Genomic DNA, 23,094 nt, shown 5'->3' with positions numbered 1-23,094 from the left:
AAACTAGCCAGGTGTTATGGCTAGTGCCTGTAGTCCCAGCTATTCAGGAGGCTGAGGCAAGAGGATCACTTGAGCCCAGTTGGAGGTTGCTGTGAGATATGACACCATGGCACTCAGTGAGACTCTGTCTCCCAAAAAATTAATCAATAATAATATAATAAAAATTGTTAGTAGGAAAAAAAATTAAAAACTAAAATTAAAGAAAACTGATACCTGCCTTCAGCATTATAAGAGGAAATCAAACTTTTAAATTCTTCTTGTGTAACTTTTAGTATATTATTGTCAGTCTATATGTCTCCAATTTTGATGCCATAGGAAAAAGAAAACCTGAAAATGGTGTTTAAGTGGTACTGAGAACATAACCAACAAGAAAAAACAAACTTTATATCTTCACAGGAGGCACTTAAAATGCCTTTTTTAACATTTGAATATATATAGTCAGAATTTGAGTTGTGTGGGTAGAGGTAATTATCAAATAATTAACTTTAAAACTTCAAAAGCAGGTTTATTCCCTGAATACACTGGATAGAAAATGAAAGCAAGAAATATGGGGCAGGGCTCTGCTATTCCCTGGGGGCATTTTAGCCCTTATAGGGAGCATTGTCCAGAGTGCCCAAAAAGCCACCACCAGTCAGGTTACCACTTCATTATACTGAGCCTAACTCTAAAGTAAATCTGGGTCCTCTAGGGTGGGGGCTTCTGTTTAATTTTTTGTTAATCTAGGGATATAGAAGGTGTCATCTGAACAGATGAAAGAATATAATTGAAAACAGATAGTTTTTTAAAGAATCATTATATTAAGAAACAATCTAATTCTTAGCCAACCTAATATAAGCCTGATTTTTTCCTACCAAAGCGACTACATCCTTTAAAATATGAGTATGAAGCTGGGTGTGGTGGCTCATGCCTATAATCCTAGTACTCTGAAAGGCCAAGGCAGGTGGACTGCCTGAAGTTCAAGACCAACCTGAGCAATAGCAAGACCCCATCCTATACCTATAGGCCCAGCTACTAGAGAGGCTAAGGCAAGGAGATTGCTTGAGCCTAGGAATTTGAGGTTGCTGTGAGCTAGAATGCCACAGCACTCCACCAAGGGTGACAAAGTGAGACTCTGTCTTAAATAAATAAATAAAATGTGAACATGAGCCTATGACATTTGAGTAAGTAAAGATACAAAGAATTGTTCTAAGACCTTTAAATAAATTTGCAAAACTTTGGCGCACCTTTTGAGTGTGAGACATAACCACAAGAGGGTCTCTACCTAACAAAATCAAATATTTTGACCTGGTTGGTTGTACCCTCACATTAACCTGAAATTAAAAAATATATATATTTCATAGATATGAAATGTATTAACAGGAGTGGGAAGTGAGGGCTTGTGTAGTGAGAGTGGGATGGAGTTCCTCAGGCCAGGGCTGAGACGGCATAGCTGGTGTGGTTGGTTTGGGCCCTGCGTGGCCTTTGCCTCATGTCTCCCATTCTTGCTCTTTTCTGAATTTAGCTTTAACTGAGAAGTGTTTATCTTGAGTAGTTTAGGATAACTGATTGGGAAGGTTGACTTTTGGATTGGGTTGTTGTTTTGGGTCACGGATAATGCTGACTGTTGTCAGTTATTGTTTGGGATGGGAGTTGGTATGATTTTTACTTTGGACTTTTATGTATGAAACTGTGACTTTGGAGGTAGGGAAGTGGGGCAGTCTTCGGGAGGCCACTCTCACTGTTCTCCAGAGTTGCTGGCCTTCTGACAGGTAGGGTCTGTTACCAGACAAAGAGGATCTGGCCACCTGTCACTGACAGCAAATGTGCTAGACAGGGATGGGTCCACAAAACCTTGTTTGTCTGAGGGTCCAGATTCTGAGGAACAGTAGGGGTGACCTTTCCAGGACTCTTCTGTTCTTCCATCTCCAAAGTTATTGTTTTATACATTTGGGTTCAGAATGGAGACCATATTGACCCTTATCTTAAATAGTAATTGCAGAACCCATGGCCCATGGTAGACAGTCACTGGCATGACCCACAGTCCAGGGCAGCATTCTAATTCAAAGGTTAATCTCCTAGATCAGTCCACTTGGACCACTCAGGATAGGCATATTTGGGGTTGGAACTGAGTTTGCAGGACAGTGGTGGTGGGAGACGGGGGGGTGAGGTTCAAGTGGGACCTGGACCAACTGGGCTAGCTGTGTGGCATCTGCCCTGGCCTGACAGACTCTATCTTGTTCTCACTGTGTATTTTCATTTCTGTGTATTGAATGGCAGTGATAGGTAGCTGGACCCTCTTTGTCCGATAATACATGAGGAGCAGGAAAGAGGGTAAATAAAGATTTATAAAGAGTATCACACTAGATAAAGGTAGCTTTAAGGTATAAGAAGTAGAAATCTGAGTAGGGGGTGGGGAGCCTTTTCACCACCCTTCTACTGTTGAGCCGTATCTTAACTTTATAGAGCTTTTTTGTGTCTTTCAATAAACTCTGAATACTCTAAAATAATAATAATAATAAATTTGTCAAAATAAAAGAAGACCTATCTCCTAAAGATCTCATGGATAAACTTCCATGGGCCATTCTCAGTTGGAGTCTTGGAGAGGTTTTTGTGTGTCTGACTGATGTCAGCACCTCTATCAGTGAGTAGATGGCTGTGGGTCATGGAACCTACGGGTCAGTTGTGTGACCTTTGAAGTCAAACAAACTCTCTTTCAAATGCTGGCTGGGCTCCTCCAGGCTGAGTGACCACCACACAGAATCTCTCCCAAGTATCAAATGGAGGAATTAAAACTTTCAGGGATGTTACGAAGATGATGTGTCTGACACTTAAGGACTTAGAAAATTAGGAATTTTTTAAAAATACTGATGTCGGACATTTCATTCTAGCCCATAGGCTGAGGCAGAGGGAAGAGGCAATAGGAATGGTAAAAAGGAAGTACAATTTGGGGGTAATTTTAAAAAAGGCTTAAGTTAATTGGAAAATAGGAAAACTTCTATTTTGGTAATAATTTATTTCAACAGCTGTCAGGGTAAATGGCATTAACTGAACCCAACTGTGGAAGATAAGGGTCTTTAGACAGGCCTTTCTTGAAGTGGTCATTGTATTCACAGCTATGAAGAATCTTATTTTTCTTTACACAAGGTTGGATTAATGATGTGCTTTTTAAATTTATTCTCCTGAAGTTCTTTTTTTCTCCCTCCTGCTTCTTTACATTCAGAAGAAGCTACAAATGGGTCCCCACCACCCCCAGCATTTGCATTTAGGGGATAATGGAGAAATACTTTCTTATTTATCCCCTTCATGTCTGGGTCACAATCTGAAATGCTCTCGAGGGCCAGGCAGGAGAACAGATGTAAGGAACACTGGCTGGGTCTGCAGCCAGGTGGTAAAGAAAGTGGGCTCTCCTGGAGAGAGCCCCTGCCGCTGGGCTCCAGCCTTCCTTTGCCACGTGAGAATACAGACCCAGCGGTGGCTAGATCTTCCAGTGTCCCAGAAACACAGGAAAACCTAATCTCTGTATCAGATTTCCTGATTTTCAAAATAATCTTTAGGTTGCACAAAATCCATCTGCAAGGCTCAGCACCCGTAGCTCAGTGGTTACAGCGCCAGCTATATACACTGAGGTTGCAGGGTTTGAGTCTGGCCCAGGCCAGCTAAACAACATGACAACTGCAACAAAAAAATAGCCAAGAATTGTGGTGGGTACCTGTAGACCCAGCTACTTAGGAAGCTGAGGCAAGAGAATCACTTTAGGTCAAGAGTTTGAGGTTGCTGTGAGCTGTGATGCCACAGCACTCTACCAAGGGCGACATAGTGAAACTCTGTCTCCAAAAAAAAAAAAATCCATTGGCACCTGAAATGTCAGCTCATTTTTTTGCTTTTGACGTTAGATGGAGGTATTAACTATCAGATCTCAGTTTTTTAAGCTTGGGGGGTTTTTTTACATGCAATATGTCTATAGCATTGAATCTGTGCATTGAAATGCAGTGTTTGGAGACTCATCATGACAGGTGACCAGTCAATCTGGTCTGCGTCAGGCACCAGTCCTGAAGACTGGGAATATGTTAATGTCTCCTCAGTAGGCACTAATCAAGGTTTTTAATGAAATATTTGCAAATAGATTGGCAGACTTTATTTTTTTAATTCATTCATTCATTCTGTGACTTTTATTAGCAAATAAAAAGAAACATTCATGGAAAGCATGCCCGGCTTTGCCAAACTCTGAATGAAGGCAAACAGCTGGTGGCGTCTGTGAGCTGTCCTGAATTAGAGGGCCAGATTGCACAACTGGAAGAGCAGTGGTTGTCTCTGAACAAGAAAATTGACCATGAACTCCACAGACTGCAAACACTTCTCAAGCATCTGCTCAGGTCTGTCTCCATAGGGTTTGCTGTGCAAAAAGACCTCAGAGGGATTCTGCTGTCAGCTACATTTTCCATGCTGGCCTCCTATTGTACTGTTTTTTTCTCAAACAACCTAAAGCAATTTGGCCCATCTTCTGGGCTAACAGGATCTATAGTCTCTAATACTGATTTGCTAGACACAGATAATACGTAATCAGTTTGCTGGGAATCACTTCCACATTTCTTTGGAAATGATTTATGTTATAAAATAATGCAAATGTTACCTTATACCATGATGCTGTTTCTTCCTGCCTTCTAAACATTTTAAAATTTAAAAGAAATGAAATGGTTTTAGTGAACGGAATAGTTTGAAAAAGTCTTTCAAGTTCTTCAGAGAATTTATTTTGTGTAGTTGCTATAATCTTAAACTACTTGAAGAAGGTGGAGAACACAGAATGTTTAAACCTCATTCTCATCCCTGCCTCTTAATCTAATGAAGTTTAAACGTTACTAGAAGGACAGCATTTTGTTTGGGTGTTTTCATTACCTTAGACGATTATGTTGGTATCAGCCAACAGTAGTTTTCTTTTATGTAATTTACAGAAATGCTGGTTATATATTTACTAAAAAGATTATAGAGAACATCTGGTAATAAAAATAATCTCAGTCCTTACTCATGGGTATACTTTTGTGTATAATAAGAAATTTTTAAAAGTTTAGACTTTAAAATGCCTCTTTATTCTCAATCAGCCATGATAGAGAGTCCTAGAAAATGCCAAGTGCATCAGATTTGGGCATGGTATAAAACATGATAGAAACTTTTTTTTTTTTTACATGATAGAAACTTTATAAATGTCATGATTTTCTGAGTGTTAGGGCTGGCCACACACAAAACCATAAAATAAGAAAATATGCTAATAATGTTTGTTATCAGAGTACTGTTCTAATTTCCTTTTTCTATCACTTGGCTCCTATTAGTTACAACAGAGATTCAGATGAGTTAACCAAGTGGTTGGAGTCATCTCAGCAAACTCTGAACTACTGGAAAGAACAGTCCCTCAATGTGTCCCAGGACTTGGATACAATCAGAAGCAACATAAATAATTTTTTTGTAAGTTGTAATAGAACATGCTAGGTAATTTTTGGTCAAAAATAAATATCAAAGAAAAAGTATCATTGTTAATGTGGTATTTCCATACATGTGTATTTATTTGTGGATAAGACAAGGGCTAATAACAGCCCATTCTTCAATAACATTCTTCAAACCTAGAGCTATTTTTTTATATTGTTCCTTTGTACATTTACAATGATAAAGTATATTTTTAATTAACCTTATAAAATACATATATGTTTTGGGTGGCGGCCTGTGGCTCAAAGGAGTAGGGCGCCAGCTCCATATGCCAAAGGTGGCAGGTTCAAACCCAGCCCTGGACAAAAACTGCAAAAAAACAAAAACAAAAAATATACATGTTTTTATAAACCAAAAACTTGCTGTGACATGTGCAAATGCAAAAAATACCCCCCCAAAAAAACAGCCTTATAGGATTATTTATATATAAATGTTAAAGTTAATAAATGTATGGTTTTTAAATCAAAGAATACAAAATTAGTATGTCTACTAAAAACATTTTGTTATATTGTTTGAAGATTTTATTAGGGGAGCAGTATTACTTTTGTAATATGAATTTGTACTCATGAATCCTTCCAGCCTTTTCCCCTTAGTTCAGGGGTGTCCCACCTTTTTTTATCTGCACATTGGATGCAAAAGAGTTGTCTTGGGCCACACATTAAATACATAAACAGTAGTGAAAGCTGATGAGCTAAAGAAAAGGTCTGTGCATACTTTTCATGGTATCTGACACCACAGATAAGCAAAACAGCCCTCAAATAATCTGCATGCAGCCAGTGGGTTGGACATTCCTACACTTAACCTTTTCTCTTTTTTTCCATTTTTCATAGTTTGTAGCTATGGTAGTATCTATAGTTACTAAATTTGGTATTAAAATGTGAGTATTGGCTCAGCGCCTATAGCTCAGCGGCTAGGGCACCAGCCACATACACCAAAGCTGGTGGGTTAGAATCCAGCCCGGGCCTGCCAAACAACAATGACAACTATAACCAAAAAATAGCCGGGGATTATGGCAGGTGCCTGTAATCCCAGCTACTAGGGAGGCAGAGGCAGGAGAATTGCTTGAACCCAGGAGTTGGAGGTTGCTGTGAGTTGTGACACCCTGGCACTCTACCCAGGGTGACAGCTTGAGGCTCTGTCTTAAAAGTAAATAAATGAATAAATAAATAAAATGTAAGTATTTTTAAAATATACTTGAAAACATATACATAGGAAATATTTCAAGTATGTAATTAAAAATTTGTTGCAAATAGTTCATTCAATACCAGCTTTGTGTTAGCTTTCATAGTTCCTTATAAAATTTACATTGGAATAATGACTTGTCTATTTTTACACATATTAAATCCATGAGGTTATAAGCTTCTTGAAGGGCATGAATCCATCTCTTCTGTTCCCTACTAGATGTGTATCTAAGGCCTGGAATAATGCCTGACACTTGGTAAGAAAAGGAGTATGTGTGTGTATATACACACGTATTTACATATTTGCTATGTTTAGTTTTACACTCTATAGACTGTTACTCTGAATCTTAGTTACTCTGTGCTACATTAAATTTTAAAAGTTTCTAAATTTTAAAACTGTTTCCTTTAGGAGTTTTCAAAGGAAGTTGATGAAAAGTCCTCCTTGAAGACTGTTGTTATAAGTACTGGGAACCAACTTCTTCACCTTAAAGAAGCTGATACAGCTACACTAAGAGCATCTTCAGCACAGTTTGAACAAAAATGGACAATGCTCATCACTCAACTTCCAGATATTCAAGAGAAACTTCACCAGGTAAGTATTTAAAAACCTAGCATTTGAATTAGGATTCACTTGTTAGCTCACAACTCTTTTGAAATTATTTCTCTGACTCAATAATTTTCATTGACACTGCCTATTTTTCTCTGGCACCACTGAATATAGGTCTTAATTACTGGACTCTCCTCCCATGGGATCTTTTTTAAGAGAGAAATCAGACTTAATTACATTATTTCTCAGTTTATCTGTGCCACTTTGTTAGTTTGTGTGAAGGTCATTATCATTGTTTTGGGGTCATTTATTCTCAACTTGAATGCTGGGTTTGTTTTTGTGAGTAGCCTGCATAATTATGAAGCAAGACCTTTTATCAAACTAGATTATCATCTTTAGTGATGCCCTGATTCATTTTGTTAACTGCAGGTAATTAAATGGGAATCATTTTGTTCTTGTAGCTTCAGATGGAGAAATTGCCGTCTCGTGAAGCTATCACAGAAATGATTAGCTGGATGAACAGTGTGGAGCAGCAGACCGCAGACTCTGTGTGTTCTCCAGGTTCTGTGTCTCAAGTTAAAAATCTTCTTCAGAAGCACAAGGTAATTAAACACAAGTAATAACAGTTTTTCCATTAAATAAGAAGGCAAATCATTAGTCGGAGGGTAAATGCTAAACAAACACATAGACGTGTAGGATATAATGTAGAAAAACTAATCCTAAGGGTAAGAAATGGGGTGGTGGCAGATTCTAAAGAGGTGAGCTAGTATCCCTGCTCTTTTTCCACTTAAATTCCTTTGTGGCTCCAGTCACTGCAGGACAGCCCAAGCGCTTAACAGACTAACCGCTCCTTACCTCCCAGCCTCATCTCTTCATTCCCCCATGTAAGCCTTGGATTCTGACTAGACAAGATTTTCAACCCCAGGTGGTTCTGGTGTTCTCCCTCATGCGATGCTCATCTGTGCCTTTGGCCTGGAATGCCTGTACCCCATGTTTAGCTAAATAAATCCTCTTAGTCATCCTTCAAGAGTCAGTTCAAGTATCTCCTCATTTGGAAATCCACTCCTAATTTTTCCCACCAGGAGACTTTGAGGAATCAGAGGTCTCCATGAATCAGTATTTCCGAGCACATGTATTACAATTATTTGTTTTCTTGCCTATCTCCTTGCCTTGTGTGAGAGCAGGAGCTGTCCTTCACCTAGGACAATACCTGGCACCCAACAGGTGTTACTAAATGTTCTTTTAGTAAAAGAATGAGTGAGAAAACATTGATATCCTACGAATAGCTATGAATGTGGCCTTCTCTGTGATGTTTAATTTTAAGTAGATTTAATTAACATTTAACAAGCCACACACAAACATCTACTGTGTGCCAGGCAGTGTTTTGGACACCATGAATACAGAGACAAATGACGAGTTTGATTGCTGCCTTCAGACCTCACGGGCTGAGAGAGCCAGCTTCTGGTAGGCAGCTGAGTGGCTTCACCAAGCCAAGCATGATGTTAGAAAGGATTTTGTTTTTATATAGACCACTACATCCTAACTTCAGCGAGCAGTAGAATCTTTAAAAGGTCTACATGTGTGTATATCATTGTAGGCTCAGGTAACCTAGCACATATCACATGGTTTGCCCCCAAATGTCTCTAAAAGAGGTGCCAGAACTTGGTAGGATCAAACTCAACTCATGGTTGGCCCTGGGTGGGGTTAGGATCGCTGTGGAACTTAAAGTCTCCCAAACTACCCTGGGAGGCCTAGACTGTCCCCAAAGGAAGAGATGCTGCCTCCTGGGTCCTGGGAGGGCCTTAACTTCATGTTTCCATGAGCCCTTAGCATGGCCCAGGATTCCAGCACAGCTCTCAAGCAGCCCCTTCTAGGAGCCCTTTGTTGGGCCCTGGGTGCAGATTTGGGACTAATATTTATTGCTGTGACTTTTCAGCCTGTTTGACCCTCTGTTCCCAGGAACATGGAATTCCCCAAAAGAATCTCCACTCGAATAAAGTAGACTTATGGGGTTGGGGAAGGTGGAAGGAACCCATGACAGCTGCCCTTTGGTTATTGGCTGAAAGGGTGGTGCCCCCTCCAGTGTACAAAGGGAAATCCAGCTCATCTGACCGGCTTCCATTGGGGCTTTGGGTATTTCATTTTGCTTGGTTTTTTTGTTGTTTGTTTGTTTGTTTTAGGCGGTCAGAATGGAAATGGACTATAAACAGTGGATAGTTGACTTCGTTAACCAGTCCCTACTTCAGTTAAGCACCTGTGATGTCGAAAGCAAGCGGTATGAGAGGACAGAGTTTGCAGAGCACCTGGGGGAGATGAACCGCCAGTGGCACCGGGTACACGGAGCACTGACCAGGAAGGTGCGCTCCTAGGTGTCAGCTGGATGTGGGCTTTGGCCTTTGCAAAATACCACTTTCTGGAAAATCCAAAAACAAATTCAGATGGCTGATTTACAGTTAGGCCCAGTCATCTCCACTGTAGAACTTTTATGTCCTGTGTTTTAGCATTCTCCACTGATGCATATAACAGAGCATGCAATAGCTTTTACATTGGGATTAATTAGAGGGAAATTGAATTAGGTAAGTGAAGAGGAGAAATTTTATTTCAGAAGGTGTCAAGTATTATGTCAGCCTACTAAATGACCAGAGATTTTCATGTTTTCTGTGAAAGCAGATACTCAGAAGGGACAAAGCTATTTCAGTCTTGAAAACATTATTAAAAGGCAGAAAAAATACATGTGGCTTTTGGGAGATTTTCCACTCCACAACTCTTGAAAAGATTAGAAAAACTTATACCTAAAGAAATATTTAATACTGATATATGTTGGCACTGACAATTGGTTGATTCGTTTACTTTGTAGGGAATGCATACCAATGGATTTATACAATTAAGATTCAAGTCCATTAATGGACAGAGAACACAGATAGTTCACAAAAGAGGAAATTATAGTTCTCAAATAAACCTGGAAAGATATCAATTTCAGTTATCAGATATTCAAAATAAACATTGTGTAACATGTACTTATTAAATTAGAAAAATTTTCTAAGATAAGGGTAATGCTGAGAGCTGTCACATACATTGCTGATAATGACTTAAACACTCATTTGGAAAGCATTTAAAGAACCACTATAATCCTCTTACATCATAACCAAGGAGATCACTCCTCTTACACATTTAAGGAAGTAGTCCTTCAAAAAAGAAAAGGGCTGTGTGGAAACTGTTCAGGTCAAAATAATTTATATAGGTGAAAATGTAGAATGCTTTAATTTCCAGCTATAGAGAAATAATTAAATGATACTGTGTTCATTTGATGTAGTATTAAGAAGCCTTATAAAATTAGTATTAGTATTATCACAACACAGTGAATGTTTATAACATATTGAAATAAAAAATATAAAAATTTGACTTGTCACCTGCCACATACACTGGAGCTGACAGGTTCAAACCCAGCCCGGGCCTGCCAAACAACAATGACAACTACAACCAAAAAATAGCCAGGTTTTGTGGCAGGCGCCTGTAGTCCCAGCTACTTGGGAGGCTGAGGCGAGAGAATCACTTAAGCCCAAGAGTTTGAGGTTGCTGTGAGCTGTGATGCCATGGCACTCTACCGAGGGCAACACAGTGATACTGTACCTCAAAAAAAAGAATATAAAAATTTATATGAGACTAGGTGCAGTGGCTCATGCCTGTACTTCTAGCACTCTAGGGAGGCTGAGGCAAGAGGATCACTTGAGGCCAGGTGTTCCAGACCAGCCTTAGTAAAAGTGAGACCCTGTCTTTACAAAAACCAGAAATATTAGCCTGGTATGGTAATAAGCAACAGTAGTCCCAGCTACCATCTTGAAGCAGGAGGATCAAGGAGCCCAGGAGTCTGAGGTTGCTATGAGCTATGAAGACACCACTGCACTCTAGCTGGGGAGACAGAGCAAGACCCTGTCATTAAAAAGAAAAAAAAATTATATATACTGTGTTTCTAGCCCAATAAAAATTATATTAGAAGTGAGAGAAATCACAGACATTGAATGCAATGGTTTTTATTTTTGGCAATGATTATTAAGGTAATGATTTGTGACATTGGTATTGACAGAAAATTTTAAGCAACTCTAAGGAAGAGTCTGGGACAAGAAAAGAAATTAATGTATGCTTTGCATACATTAATAGGTAACACAGTGAAAAAATATTGAATGTTAGCAACATGACTTTATTTTGTCCAGATATTATAAAGGTCAGAAACTGGTAAGCAGATGAGCTTTCACTTTAAAGAGAAGCTTTAATACTACTTTCTGATCTATAAATCTTTATTTCAGAAATTATCAGAGCAGCCTATTAGGTAACATATTAGAAATTTGAGAAGAAACAAAATTATCCTTTTAAAAATAACATCACGTTACAGATTCCTTTGTTCCTTCTCCACTCCCACTGCTTCACTTGACTAGTGAAACATAAATAAATAAGAAAAAATTTAAAAATTAAAAATAAATAAATAGCATTTACATTTTGAAGCATGTGGTTTAAAATATCATTTTTATTCATTAATTTTTTAAGAATTTTTTTATTCATCCCTCATAGATACAACATTTAGAACAACTTTTGGAGAGTATCACAGAGAATGAGAATAAGATCCAGATTTTGAACAACTGGCTGGAAGCACAAGAAGAGAGATTGAAAACATTACAAAAACCTGAAAGTGTGGTCTCAGTCCAGAAGCTGCTGCTGGATTGTCAGGTGAGGAGACCTACGTCCTGTCCCAGGTGCCACCTTCAGCCACAGGTCACCAGTCTGGCCCCAAGGAGGAAGATAGGTCGCTTTGGTTTCTGGAGAGACCACCCACTCCCCTGTATTTACCTACTAGTAGATTTCCCAGGGGGTTGCAGAACTGCAGAGTACCATTTTATTTTCATGGTTACAGTATTGTTGCTTTTAAGAGGTTTGACCTGGAACTCCTGAGGAAGAAAAGTATTCAGAGAGAATTTTGATTTTAGCTGCTTTTTAGTTTTCATGTGTTTCATTATTTTGCCCAACATTCGCTAAACTTCTCTGTAGTTTTCATGATTTTTTAGTATTTCATTCTTTGTTTCATCAGAGGGAAATGATTGCCTTCTACCTATTGTGTATTATGTTTTAAAAGGAGCACTTGTCCCCGGGGCCTGCTGTCCCATCCTGGTCAGGCTGAAGGGTGTTGTCTGTGCCCTTTGTTTGCTCAGCTGTGCTTTGCCCAGTCACTTTGTCCTTGCGATGCTCCCTCTCTTTGTCTTCACTACTCACTGCTTATAGGAAATAACATGGTAGATGTTTATTTGATGACTTATCCCAGGGTAGAATCTTTCAGTTCAGAGAAGCTTGTGAAAGCGGCTTAAGGATCAGAGCTAATGAAGCATTAAGACAGGTAGGGTTTAAAATCTTCTGAAGCGTTTCTGAAAGTCCTTGATGACTAGAAAAAGGCCAAATTTAGCATATTATAATTATCAAGGAAAATTTCGTGGTTGACTAGAGTAAGGAGATGTGAGATGAGGTTATTAATTACTTAAGTTCAATACTTCCATACTTAGTTTTTATTTTTTGAGACAGTCTCACTTTGTGACCCAGGCTAGAGTGCTATGGCCTCAGCCTAGTTCACAACAACCTCAAACTCCTAGACTCAAGCAATTCTTCTGCCTCAGCCTCCCGAGGATCCAGGACTACAGGCATCCACCACAATGCCCAGCTAATTTTTCTATTTTTAGTAGAAAAGGGGTCTCACTTTTGCTGAGGCCAGTCTCAAACTCCTGATCTCAAGGGATCCTCCCATCTCAGCATCCCAGAGTGCTAGGATTACAAGTGTGAGCCACCCCACCTATAGTTTAAACAACCACAGTTTCTGATAGAAATATGTTTGTGGCCAGGCTCAGTGGCTCACACTTGTAATCCTAGCACTCTGGGACTCTGAGGCAGGTAGATTGCCTGAGCTCAGGAGTTCAAGACCAGCCTGAGCAAGAGTGAGTCCCTCCCAGCTATTTGGGAGGTTGAAGCAAAGAGGATCGCTTGAGCTCAAGAATTTGAGGTTACCGTGAACTATGACGCCATAGCACACTTTACCAAGGGTGACAAAGTAAGACTGTCTCAAAAAAAAAAATGTGTTTGTGGTAATATCAGAATTTAGCTATTTTAAAAATAGTTAACACTGGTCCTCACAGAATAGCAAAGGGAGACTTGTAAACTCTAGTGACTCTCCTTAAATTAGCAAAAGATTTCTTTATTTCAACCTATTTTGTATATAGCAAATTGGGATTTAAGTAAGAATTATTTTGCCAATGAAGTAGGAGTTGGGAAGCATTAAAGGTACTATTAGGCCTCAGTGGAACGTGGTTGGAGGACAGGACCCCAGCACTGACCTAGTGTCATTCTGAGGAGAAAAAGCAGTAAGAACAGCTCCACTGTGTGCTCACAGGCTGTTATTGCCCCCGGGTGTGGTTTCTGCCACCATTTTTTGTGTTGTAACTTCCCTCTAACTCTCTGCTGACTGGTCCTTTCTCATCAGTTTGTTTACATTATGGAGGAAATATGACAACTTGTTGGTAAATAAGTGTTTTTAGAAATCTCTACTTTGTTGAGCCTATAGGGAAGATTATTTCATAAACGCAAAGAAGGGAGGCTGATTCAATGTTCTTAAAGTGTCTTAAAGTATAACTTTGTGAAGGAAGAAAGTTAGATTCAAATGATACTAGAGGGAACATAGTAACAAGTAGGGCAGTCAGGGTGCGCGAGTGAGGGCAGCAGAGACGGATGGGTGCAGCTACCTGAGTCTCAGCCGCAAAGGCTGCCCAGAGGAGCTGTTTCATTGCAGAGTGCTATTGCAGCCAATCCATACAAATGTTTCACAGAGGGATTCACATGTTAGCAGTGACTCCACAGTGCACCTACAGATAGATTTTATTACAGTTGGAGACTTTCTATTAATATGTTAAAGTAACCAGGCTCAACAGGGCTCCACTCACAGGGGTGCCTGTGGCCCTTGGGCCACATGCAGATTGTGTGAGGACTTTTTGCCTATCTGTGGTGGTGGATGTCATGAAAATTATACATGGGAATTTTGGTTTTTAGTCATCAGCTTTCATTGGTATTTATGTATTTAATGTGTACTGCAGAGAAGAAAAGAGGTTGGACACCCCTGGAAGAGTCACATTGTGGAAGGCGCCTTCAGCTCTATCCTCTGCTCATCCATCCCTGCTCCCAACCCTGGTTACCTGTTTCTTTTGTATTGTTTGGTTTTTTGAGACAGATTCTCACTTTGTTACCCTCAGTAGAGTGCTATGGTTTCATAACTCACAGCAACCTCAAACTCTTGGGCTCGTGTGATCCCAAACTCCCAGCAACCCCAAACTCCTGGTTTCTTGCCTCAGCCTCCCCAGCAGCTGGACTATAGGTACCTGCCATGACGCCTGGCTATTTTTTAGATATGGGATCTCACTCTTGTTCAAGCTGGTCTCTAACTTCTGTGCTCGAGCTATCTGCCAGCCTCGGCTTCCCCAAGTGCTAGGATTATAGGTGTGAGCCACCACACAAGCCCCAACTTATTTCTTTTGGAACAGCTCCCTACCCGCTTTCCACTTCCCAGTCCAAGAGTCCCCTTGATGTTTATTAATTTTAAAGTTTGTGATTTCTGCATTTCAGGAGTGACCCGAAGGCTCCTGGCATGTGGTCATATGACAGTTTTGCTAGACTGTATTTTAGGTCATCCCTCGCCAGGCTGCAGACCCAGCCATCTGCCCAGCAGGCATGTGCCTACAAGGCACTCATGTTCCTCCTTCCTTACGGACCATGCAGTGATTCTTACGAAGGATTAATTTCTTTTTAACTGACTTTCTTGTGAAAAATAATCTTCAAGAAACAAAATTTGGAGCTGGGTGTCGTCACTCACTCCTGCAGTCCTAGCACTCAGGGAGGCTGAGGCAGGTGGAGTGCCTGAGCTCAAGAGTTGGAGACCAGCCTGAGCAAGAGCAAGACCCTGTCTCTACTAAAAATAGAAAAACTACCTGGGCCTTGCAGCAGGTACCTGTAGTCCCAGCGACTTGGGAGCCTGAGGCAAGAAAATCACTTGAAACCAGGAGTTTGGGGTTGCTGGGAGTGAGGCTGGTGCTATGGCACTCTAGCCTGGATGACAGAGCAAGACTCTGCCTCAAAAAAGAAAAAAGAGAGATGATTTTTGAGCAAAATGCCGTTAACTTGAGACCATACTTCAAAACACAGGCATTCCGGATGGAAATATAGTGCTAAAGAAAGTGTGCCCAGGGGCAGCGCCTATGGCTCAGTGAGTAGGGCGCAGGCCCCATATACCGAGGGTGGCAGGTTCAAACCCTGCCTTGGCTAAACTGCAATAAAGAAAATAGCTGGGCGTTGTGGTGGGCGCCTGTTGTCCCAACTACTCAGCAGGCTGAGGCAAGAAAATCACCTAAGCCCAAGAGCTGGAGGTTGCTGTGAGCTGTGACACCCCCACACTCTACTGAGGGCGACAAAGTGAGACTGTCTCTAAAAAAAAAAAAGACAGAAAGAAAGAAAGTGTGCATAAATGCATCCCAGATTTACAAATCAGGAGGTGCAAGAGGAATTCAAGATGAATCTTTCTGAACGCCAGAGATCTTCATTTTCTACATTTTCTGTCAGGAGCTTATAATTCTTTGATAATTTAAAAAAAAATCTTAAACTTTTTCTAAATTGGATTCTCACCCCAGTCCTGAGAAGTGCCAGTATGCGGCTCTGACAGTCCATCTGTGAAGAGTGGCCTATTGACCGCTGGCCCTGTAAGTTGTCTTTGTCATAAAGGGCTACTATAGTTTCCTAAAAATTTTTTTGAAAACTAGATTTAAGAGTGGACCAGATTGGGATATCTCTTATGAGTAAGTTAATAAACTAAGGCATATAAAAAAATATTAAAGTTAAACGTATTGACTGAACTTCCAAAAATTATTCATCTGTCTTTTATGTGATGCTTTTTGGTTTCAAAGCACCTTCCTACTCGTGCTTCCCTTTGAGTTCTAAGTTCTGCACAGTGTGGGGTATCATCACTGTTTTCCAGATAAGAAAATGGAGACTCAGGATTTAATGACCTGCACCTGGTCACAGAGCCCCTGCAGGGCAGATGTGGAATGCGGACCAGGTGTCCTCGATTCTTTTCTCCTGTACCATGATGATAGGACTTGTGGCTTAAACTCCCCTAAATGGAGAGCCTTGTAATATCTAATTGAATTAAGTATATTATGATTAAAATGTCCTTGATGTAATGCTGTTTAATTATATACTTACTAATGGTATTTTTACTTGAAAAGAGTGAACTTCTCTTACACCTTGCTGTTTTGTTACATGGTACATTTGAAAACCTTCTACTCTTGCTCTCCTAGGATATAGAAAATCAGCTTGCCATTAAATCCAGAGCACTGGACGAGTTGAGACAAAGTTATCTGTCTTTGGAGAGTGGGACAATGCCTTTGTTAGAAGATATGGCATCTAGAATTGATGAGTTATTTCAAAAGAGAAGCAGCGTCATCATTCAGGTACCAGAATTCATCACAGTCAGGCTACTTCTCACATATTCCTCTTCTGTCTCATTTGTTGTCATTCTTGGTGTCATTGTTTCATCATGGAGACTCTCTTATGCCAAAATCTGAAAAGTTGCTGAGGAAAATGATGAAGGAGAAGCATTTCAACTCTCCCATTTTTTTGTCAATGCCACCAGCTCCAACATCAGTGACAGGCTGGAAATCCACTTTGTCATCTTTGTTGTGTCTAATGTATTCATGCAGACATAAATGTCTTCATCCCCTGAACCTATTAGAGCATCTGGCATTGTTTCCTGGTGAGCTCTGCGGGAGCAGCCATGAAGCAGTGTCTGGTATACAGGAAAGTGCCCTAGGCGGGGCCTGGCCCTGCACCACGTAACCTCGGTGAGCTGCAGCATAGTCAGTTCAGGCGGGAAGGAACACAGTTCAGTGTACCAAGAATGTAAAAGGAAAGAGAATATGGAAGTTTGGTAATCTTAGGAAAGGCATGTCAAAGTCTGTCCTTAACCCTTCTGGGAGGAGAAAACCCAAAGAGAGGAAGAACAGGCATCTTTAGACATTGCAACCTTGACGTTTCCCCACAGCAAAAGGAGAAACCCTAAATGCTAGCCAGTTATAGATGTGCCTGGAGTTACTAGAGAATCCTCACTGTGGGTTTTTGATCAGCTCATAAAATCTACTTTCAACCAGTTATTCCAAGAGCACATTGGAAATAACCTGTATAAATGAAATCCACAGGCAACTCTGGGCCTGCGAGAGGTGGAGAGAAACAGGGATGATCTTTGTTGAGACGTGTGGTAATTGTATCTTGTAGGTGCGGTGCCCACCACCTGAGGTACAGAGATAAACAGAAAATAAATGAATCTGTCACTCAAAGGTCTCACTAGCTAGTGGAAGAAATACATGTGAACAGATAATTGGAATATAATAAGAACATAGAGGGCGGAAAATTAAATGAGATAAGGCATAGAAAAAACATGCAGATAGTGGTACCGTTGTAAGGATAAGCATGTAGATAAATGAAATAGAATTGAGAGTCTGGAAATAGGCCCTTATGTTTAAAACCAACTGATTTTCAACATGATTTCAAGACAATTTAATTGGGGGGGAATGTGTCAAAAAATGTTGCTGGGACAACTGGATATCCACATGCAAAAGAGTAAAGTTAGACCCTTGCATTCATACCGTATATAAAAATTAATGCAGAATGGATCAAACATAATATGCAAGAGCTAAAATTATAAGACTCTTAGAAGAAAACAGGCATATATCTTCATAACTGGGTTAGGCAATGGTTTCCTAACTATCACCCCAAGCAAACAAAGAAAAAATAGGTAAATTGAAATTCCTCCAAATTTAAAACTTTGGAATTTCAAAGGACACCATCACACAAAAAAAAGACAAACCACAGAATGGGAGAAAATATTTACAAATTATGTATTTGATAAGGGTCTTATACTTCTCAACGCATTGATTCTCTGGTCCTTAAAATGGGGATGAAAATACCTGCTTATTTATTTTACAGTTGTCAACAAATGCTCCCCTACTGGCCGATCCCAGTTTTGAAAGTGTTCCTCCCTCTTGTTTCTAGTTCAGTTAATGGTTTTCTTATCCTTGCCCTCAAACCTCACATAACATGTCTTCTCCATGAAGCTATAGTAGGATAAGGAGTCACCCTTAAGAGTGTCAGAATTGTACCACCTTTTGCATTTGAAAGCTCTGAAAGCCTGGTGTGGCTGTGCCCGGGAGGTGGAGGGGAACTGGACTTTGTGTCAGCATCATCCCTGCCACCCAAAGAGGCCCCAGTTCCTGAGAGAGAGGCTCAGCTATGAGGAGTCCCCTCCCTGCCTTTCTTCATTCTCTTTCCTTTTAGACTTGGTTTCTTTTTCTGAGCCACCTGCCCTTATAGACATTTGGCTCACAAAATGCCAATATGAAACTGAGGTTTTAGGACCCACTTTGTTTTTTATCTGTCCATGTTTGGGGCCAACGTTGAGGAGCTTCCACACCACTGTGGATATACTGGTGCCCCCACAGTCATTAAGCAGGAAATGGGGGTCTGGATGCAGGGCTATATGATTACACCCAAAACTCCACTTGCCCTATGCACAAAGATGGCCTGTGGGCCTGCACAGTCCTCACGTTCCATTCAACCCAGCTTTTTAAAAATTGAGGTATAATCCATCATGCCATAAAATTCATACTTTTAATGTACATATCAGTGATGTTTAATATGCACATAATATACATAAATATAAAGATTGTATATAAAATATAGGTCTGTAAACATCCCTACTATCTACTTAGCTCAAAAAGAAACCCCCATACTCATGAGCAGGCACTCCCCGTCCCCCCCTTCCTCAGTCCCTGGCAACCACTGATCTACTTTCTCTGTGGATTTCCCATTCTGAACATTTCATGTAAGTGGAAGCCTGTGGTGTATAGGCTTTTGAGACTGGCTTCTTTCACTTACCATGATGTTTTCAAGATCATCAGTATTGCATGCAGCAATTCTTCATTTCTTTTTTTTTTTTTTGAGGGGGGGGACGCAGCCTCAAGCTGTCCCCCTGGGTAGAGTGCCATGGCATCACGCTCACAGCAACCTCCAACTCCTGGGCTCAAGCGAGTCTCCTGCCTCAGCCTCCCAAGTAGCTGGGACTACAGGCGCCCGCCACAACACCCGGCCATTTTTTGGTTGCAGCCATCATTGTTGTTTGGCGGGCCCGGGCTGGGGATTCGAACCTGCCACCTTAGGTGTATGTGGCTGGCGCCTTAGCCGCTTGAGCCACAGGCGCCGAGCCTTCATTTCTTTTTAAGGCTGACTAGTATTCTGTTGGATGGATAAAACCAGTTTATCTGTTCATCAGCTGATGAACCTTCCTGTTATTTCCACCTTTTTTTTTTTTTTTTTTTTGCAGTTTTTGGCCGGGGCTGGGTTTGAACCCGCCACCTCTGGCACATGGGGCCGGCGCCATACTCCTGTCTCAAAAAAAAAAAAAACACAGTGAGATACCATTTTGGTGGCTATAATCAAAAAGTCAGACAATAGCAAGTGCTGGTGAGGGTGGAGAAAAACTAAAACCCTTCATTCCCAATAGGAATAGAAAATGGCACAGCCACTGTGGAAAACAATTTGACAGTTCCTCAAAAAGTCAGAGTTACCATATGACCCAATAACTAAACCCTTGGCTATTCAGACCTAAGAGAACTGAAAGTGTATGTTCCCTGTAGTATGATTTCAATAATTATAGCGTAAAGATGGAAGTAACAGGCCGGTGCCTGTTATTATGGTGGCTGGATTCGAACCCGCCACCTTGGGTGTATGTGGCTGGTGCCCTAGCCACTTGAGCCACAGGCGCCGAGCCCTCACTGTGGTTTTGACTGATACTTTCCTACTGACTGTGGTTCTCCTGTGTTTATTGACTGTTTTTATATTTTGTTTTGGAGAAATGTTTTTTCACATCCTCGCCCAATTTTTAGTTATTTGTCTTTTTATTGTTGAGCTGTAGTTTTTTATGTATTCTTTATTGTAAGTAACAAAATGCTTCTACTCCTTTCATCATTATCAAGATAAACTAGTGGGCTGAACGCCTGTAGCTCAGTGAGTGGGGTGTCGGCCACATATACCAGGCTGGCAGGTTCGAGCCCAGCCTGGGCCTGCTAAACAACAATGACAACTGCAATTAAAAAATAGCTGGGCATTGTGGTGGGTGCCTGTAGTCCCAGCTACTCAAGAGGCTGAGGCAAGAGAATCACTTAAGCCCAAGAGTTTGAGGTTGCTGTGAGCTGTGACACCACAGCACTCTACTGAGGGCGACATAGTGAGACTTGGTCTCAAAAAATGACAAACTGGTGGACAAAATGTGCCCATACTGCGCCTCCTCCTCCTTCACTCTTGCCCATCATTCTGGTAGAGACTGTTTCTCTCCTTGGTGTCTGCCATAGAGTAGTAACCAGACTTAAGTGCCAGATAACATCTTACGTTTATAATATTGTACTGTTTTCAAACTATTTTCACAGATGCTATTTTGTGTTTTCATGTATTATCTCTGTTTTGTACAGGAGGAAACCAATTCAATAACTTGCCCAAGGTCAGAAAGCTAGTGCAGTAACTGAACCACACCCACTGTGCTCTCCTTGGGCTGTCTGTCTCTCCCAGGGCTGGGCTCTTTCAGCACTGATCCTTCTGGTCAGAGGGCTCTTTTTCTTTCACCATTTGTAAAACATAATCTTCTCTGATACTTGTTTGTTCATTGGCCTGTGCTTTCTTCCTTCTCCAATATCCTTGAGTTGAAGTGCCTAAATTGGTAGATTCCTTAGAAAACAATGACGAGAAAGCATGTCTTCTCAATGGTTTTCTAAATCTGTGTGTTTCTACTTTTCATATAGGTCAATCAGCTCAAAACCTCCATGCAGCCAGTTTTACAGGAGTGGAAGATTTATGATAAACTCTATGATGAAGTGAGTATGATGACAATCCGATTCTGCTACTGCGTGGAACACAGCAAGCCCGTCGTGTTATCCTTGGAGGCGGTGAGATGCCAGGTGCAGAGCCTTCAGGTAAATTTACCAGAGCTCGGCACTGAGCATTATTGGCAGAAAGTTTCAAGTGGAAGAAAGTATAGTCATGGACATAGTTCTGTTTGTGTTCTCCACGGAGAACTACAAAATAATATGTTAAATACCATAATTAAAAAAATAACTAAAAAATCCAGAATGACTCATTTCAGCCACATCATAAAACTGTGTGATACCATATGTTGAATTTTCCTTCATTTCCCATGTCCATATTGTTTCACAACTTAAAGGTTTTGTTTGAGGGATTTTTTTTTAAGTACACCTGATGACTTGGTACTTAATATCTCTCAGTACTTAAAGTTCAACCTAAAGTTCAAACCTTCTTAGTTTGTCTCTTCTTCCCATTCCTAATAGTTTATCACAGTTCCCTAGGATTTGAGGATTTATGTTAGTTAAATAGCAAGTGTTGAGAAACTGCTGCCCTCTTTGGAATTAGCCACGCCGTTCTGAAACCTACAGTCCTGCTCTGTTCTGTTAGTCTCTCCAGGATGATGCCGAGAGCAGTGAGGGGAGCTGGGGAAAACTCCAGGAGGTTATTGGCAAACTCAAAGGTCTCTGCCCCTGTGTTGCTGAAATAATTAAAGAGAAGTGCCAAGTTATTCATGCAAGGTATGCTGTAAGATACATTTGTCTTTCTGTGGTTTTTTGTTTTATTTTGTTTTTGAGATAGGGTCTCACTGGGTCACTCTGGGTAGAGGGCTGTGGCGTCATAGCTCACAGCAACCTCAAACTCTTGGGCTCGGCCTTCTGAGTAGCTGGGACTATAGCTGCCCGCCACCACCCAGCTCGTTTTTCTCTTTTTAGTAGAGATGGGGTCTCACTCTTGCTCAGGCTGGTCTTGAACTGAGTTCAAGCGATCCACCCACCTCAGCCTGGGATTACAGACATGAGCCATCATATCCAGCCTAAGATAACATTTGAATGACAGCTCAGATATCTTTATCTTCATGACATGAAGGAAACTAGGCAGCAAGGGCCTTGTAAAGTCTTCTTAATCCTCTGGGATGACTGGTTTCATACTATTCTGGTCTCTTCCATTTTGAAGGGTCTAGTCCATGTAGGATTTGATGCTGTGAAGGCTATTACCTTCCTTGTACAAGTGTTTGGTATAATTAATCTAGAAATGCCTTAATGACAATCCCAGGGTAGTCACAGACTATAGACTAACACCAAGTGCCATCTCGGGAGCACCAAAATCAGAGCAGACACAGACTGAGGGGTGGGCCAGATGGGCAGTCTGCAGGAGGTGTCCAAACATCACTGGAAACTTCCCAGATGGAAAAAAGAGGGTGTAGGGAGATAATTAGTGAGGCTGCAAGAAATTCTTTGATTTGCTGCTGATGGTGTGATATGAAAGCTCTTTCTAGCAAGTGTGGCCTAGTTAATAGACTTTTATTTTGATGAATAGAAAATGAAAGTTGGCCTAAACTGATTTACTTGAGACAGTGAAGAGTTACGCTACTTTGAGGGCCTATTTCATGCTTTCTCTGTGCAGGTTTCCCCTCTCCTGTAGGTCTACTTTGAATAAGTACTGAATAAGGGTCACCAAATTATGCACCATGCAGTCATGTCCTCAGCTTTTGATCCTGTCCTTACTGGGGGAAGGGGAGGCAGGAGGGTAAGAAGGAACATGAAAACATTATGTGTCCACATGCACAATATCAGGGCCACACACAAAACACAGGGCAGTGCAGTTTGTAGTTAAAGAATTCCCGTGTCACACTGCACATAAACAACTCTGGGACGGGGAGGCAGGTGGATTGCTTGAGCTCAGGAGTTTGAGACTAGCCTGAGCAAGAGCAAA

At 40.9% G+C, this 23,094-nt stretch overlaps 1 protein-coding gene across 2 annotated transcripts in view; it reads left to right on the top strand.

Moving 5' to 3' along the window:
- Window positions 1-23,094, top strand: part of SYNE2 (spectrin repeat containing nuclear envelope protein 2) — a 387,860-nt gene that overhangs the window by 299,405 nt on the left and 65,361 nt on the right. For both annotated transcript variants that reach the window (XM_023517601.1, XM_023517602.1), the window contains 9 exons: window positions 4,156-4,352; window positions 5,304-5,436; window positions 7,045-7,227; window positions 7,644-7,784; window positions 9,363-9,539; window positions 11,749-11,904; window positions 16,554-16,706; window positions 21,102-21,272; window positions 21,769-21,899. In XM_023517601.1, the coding sequence (XP_023373369.1) occupies window positions 4,156-4,352; window positions 5,304-5,436; window positions 7,045-7,227; window positions 7,644-7,784; window positions 9,363-9,539; window positions 11,749-11,904; window positions 16,554-16,706; window positions 21,102-21,272; window positions 21,769-21,899 (1,442 nt within the window). The remainder of the gene's footprint in view (window positions 1-4,155; window positions 4,353-5,303; window positions 5,437-7,044; window positions 7,228-7,643; window positions 7,785-9,362; window positions 9,540-11,748; window positions 11,905-16,553; window positions 16,707-21,101; window positions 21,273-21,768; window positions 21,900-23,094) is intronic.

The sequence above is a fragment of the Otolemur garnettii genome, unplaced genomic scaffold (genome assembly GCF_000181295.1).
Source record: "Otolemur garnettii isolate 467f Iridium unplaced genomic scaffold, OtoGar3 scaffold00115, whole genome shotgun sequence".
Classification (NCBI taxonomy): domain Eukaryota; kingdom Metazoa; phylum Chordata; class Mammalia; order Primates; family Galagidae; genus Otolemur; species Otolemur garnettii.
The sequence above is the reverse complement of the archived record's forward strand: the minus strand, read 5'-3'. Positions and strand labels throughout refer to the sequence as shown.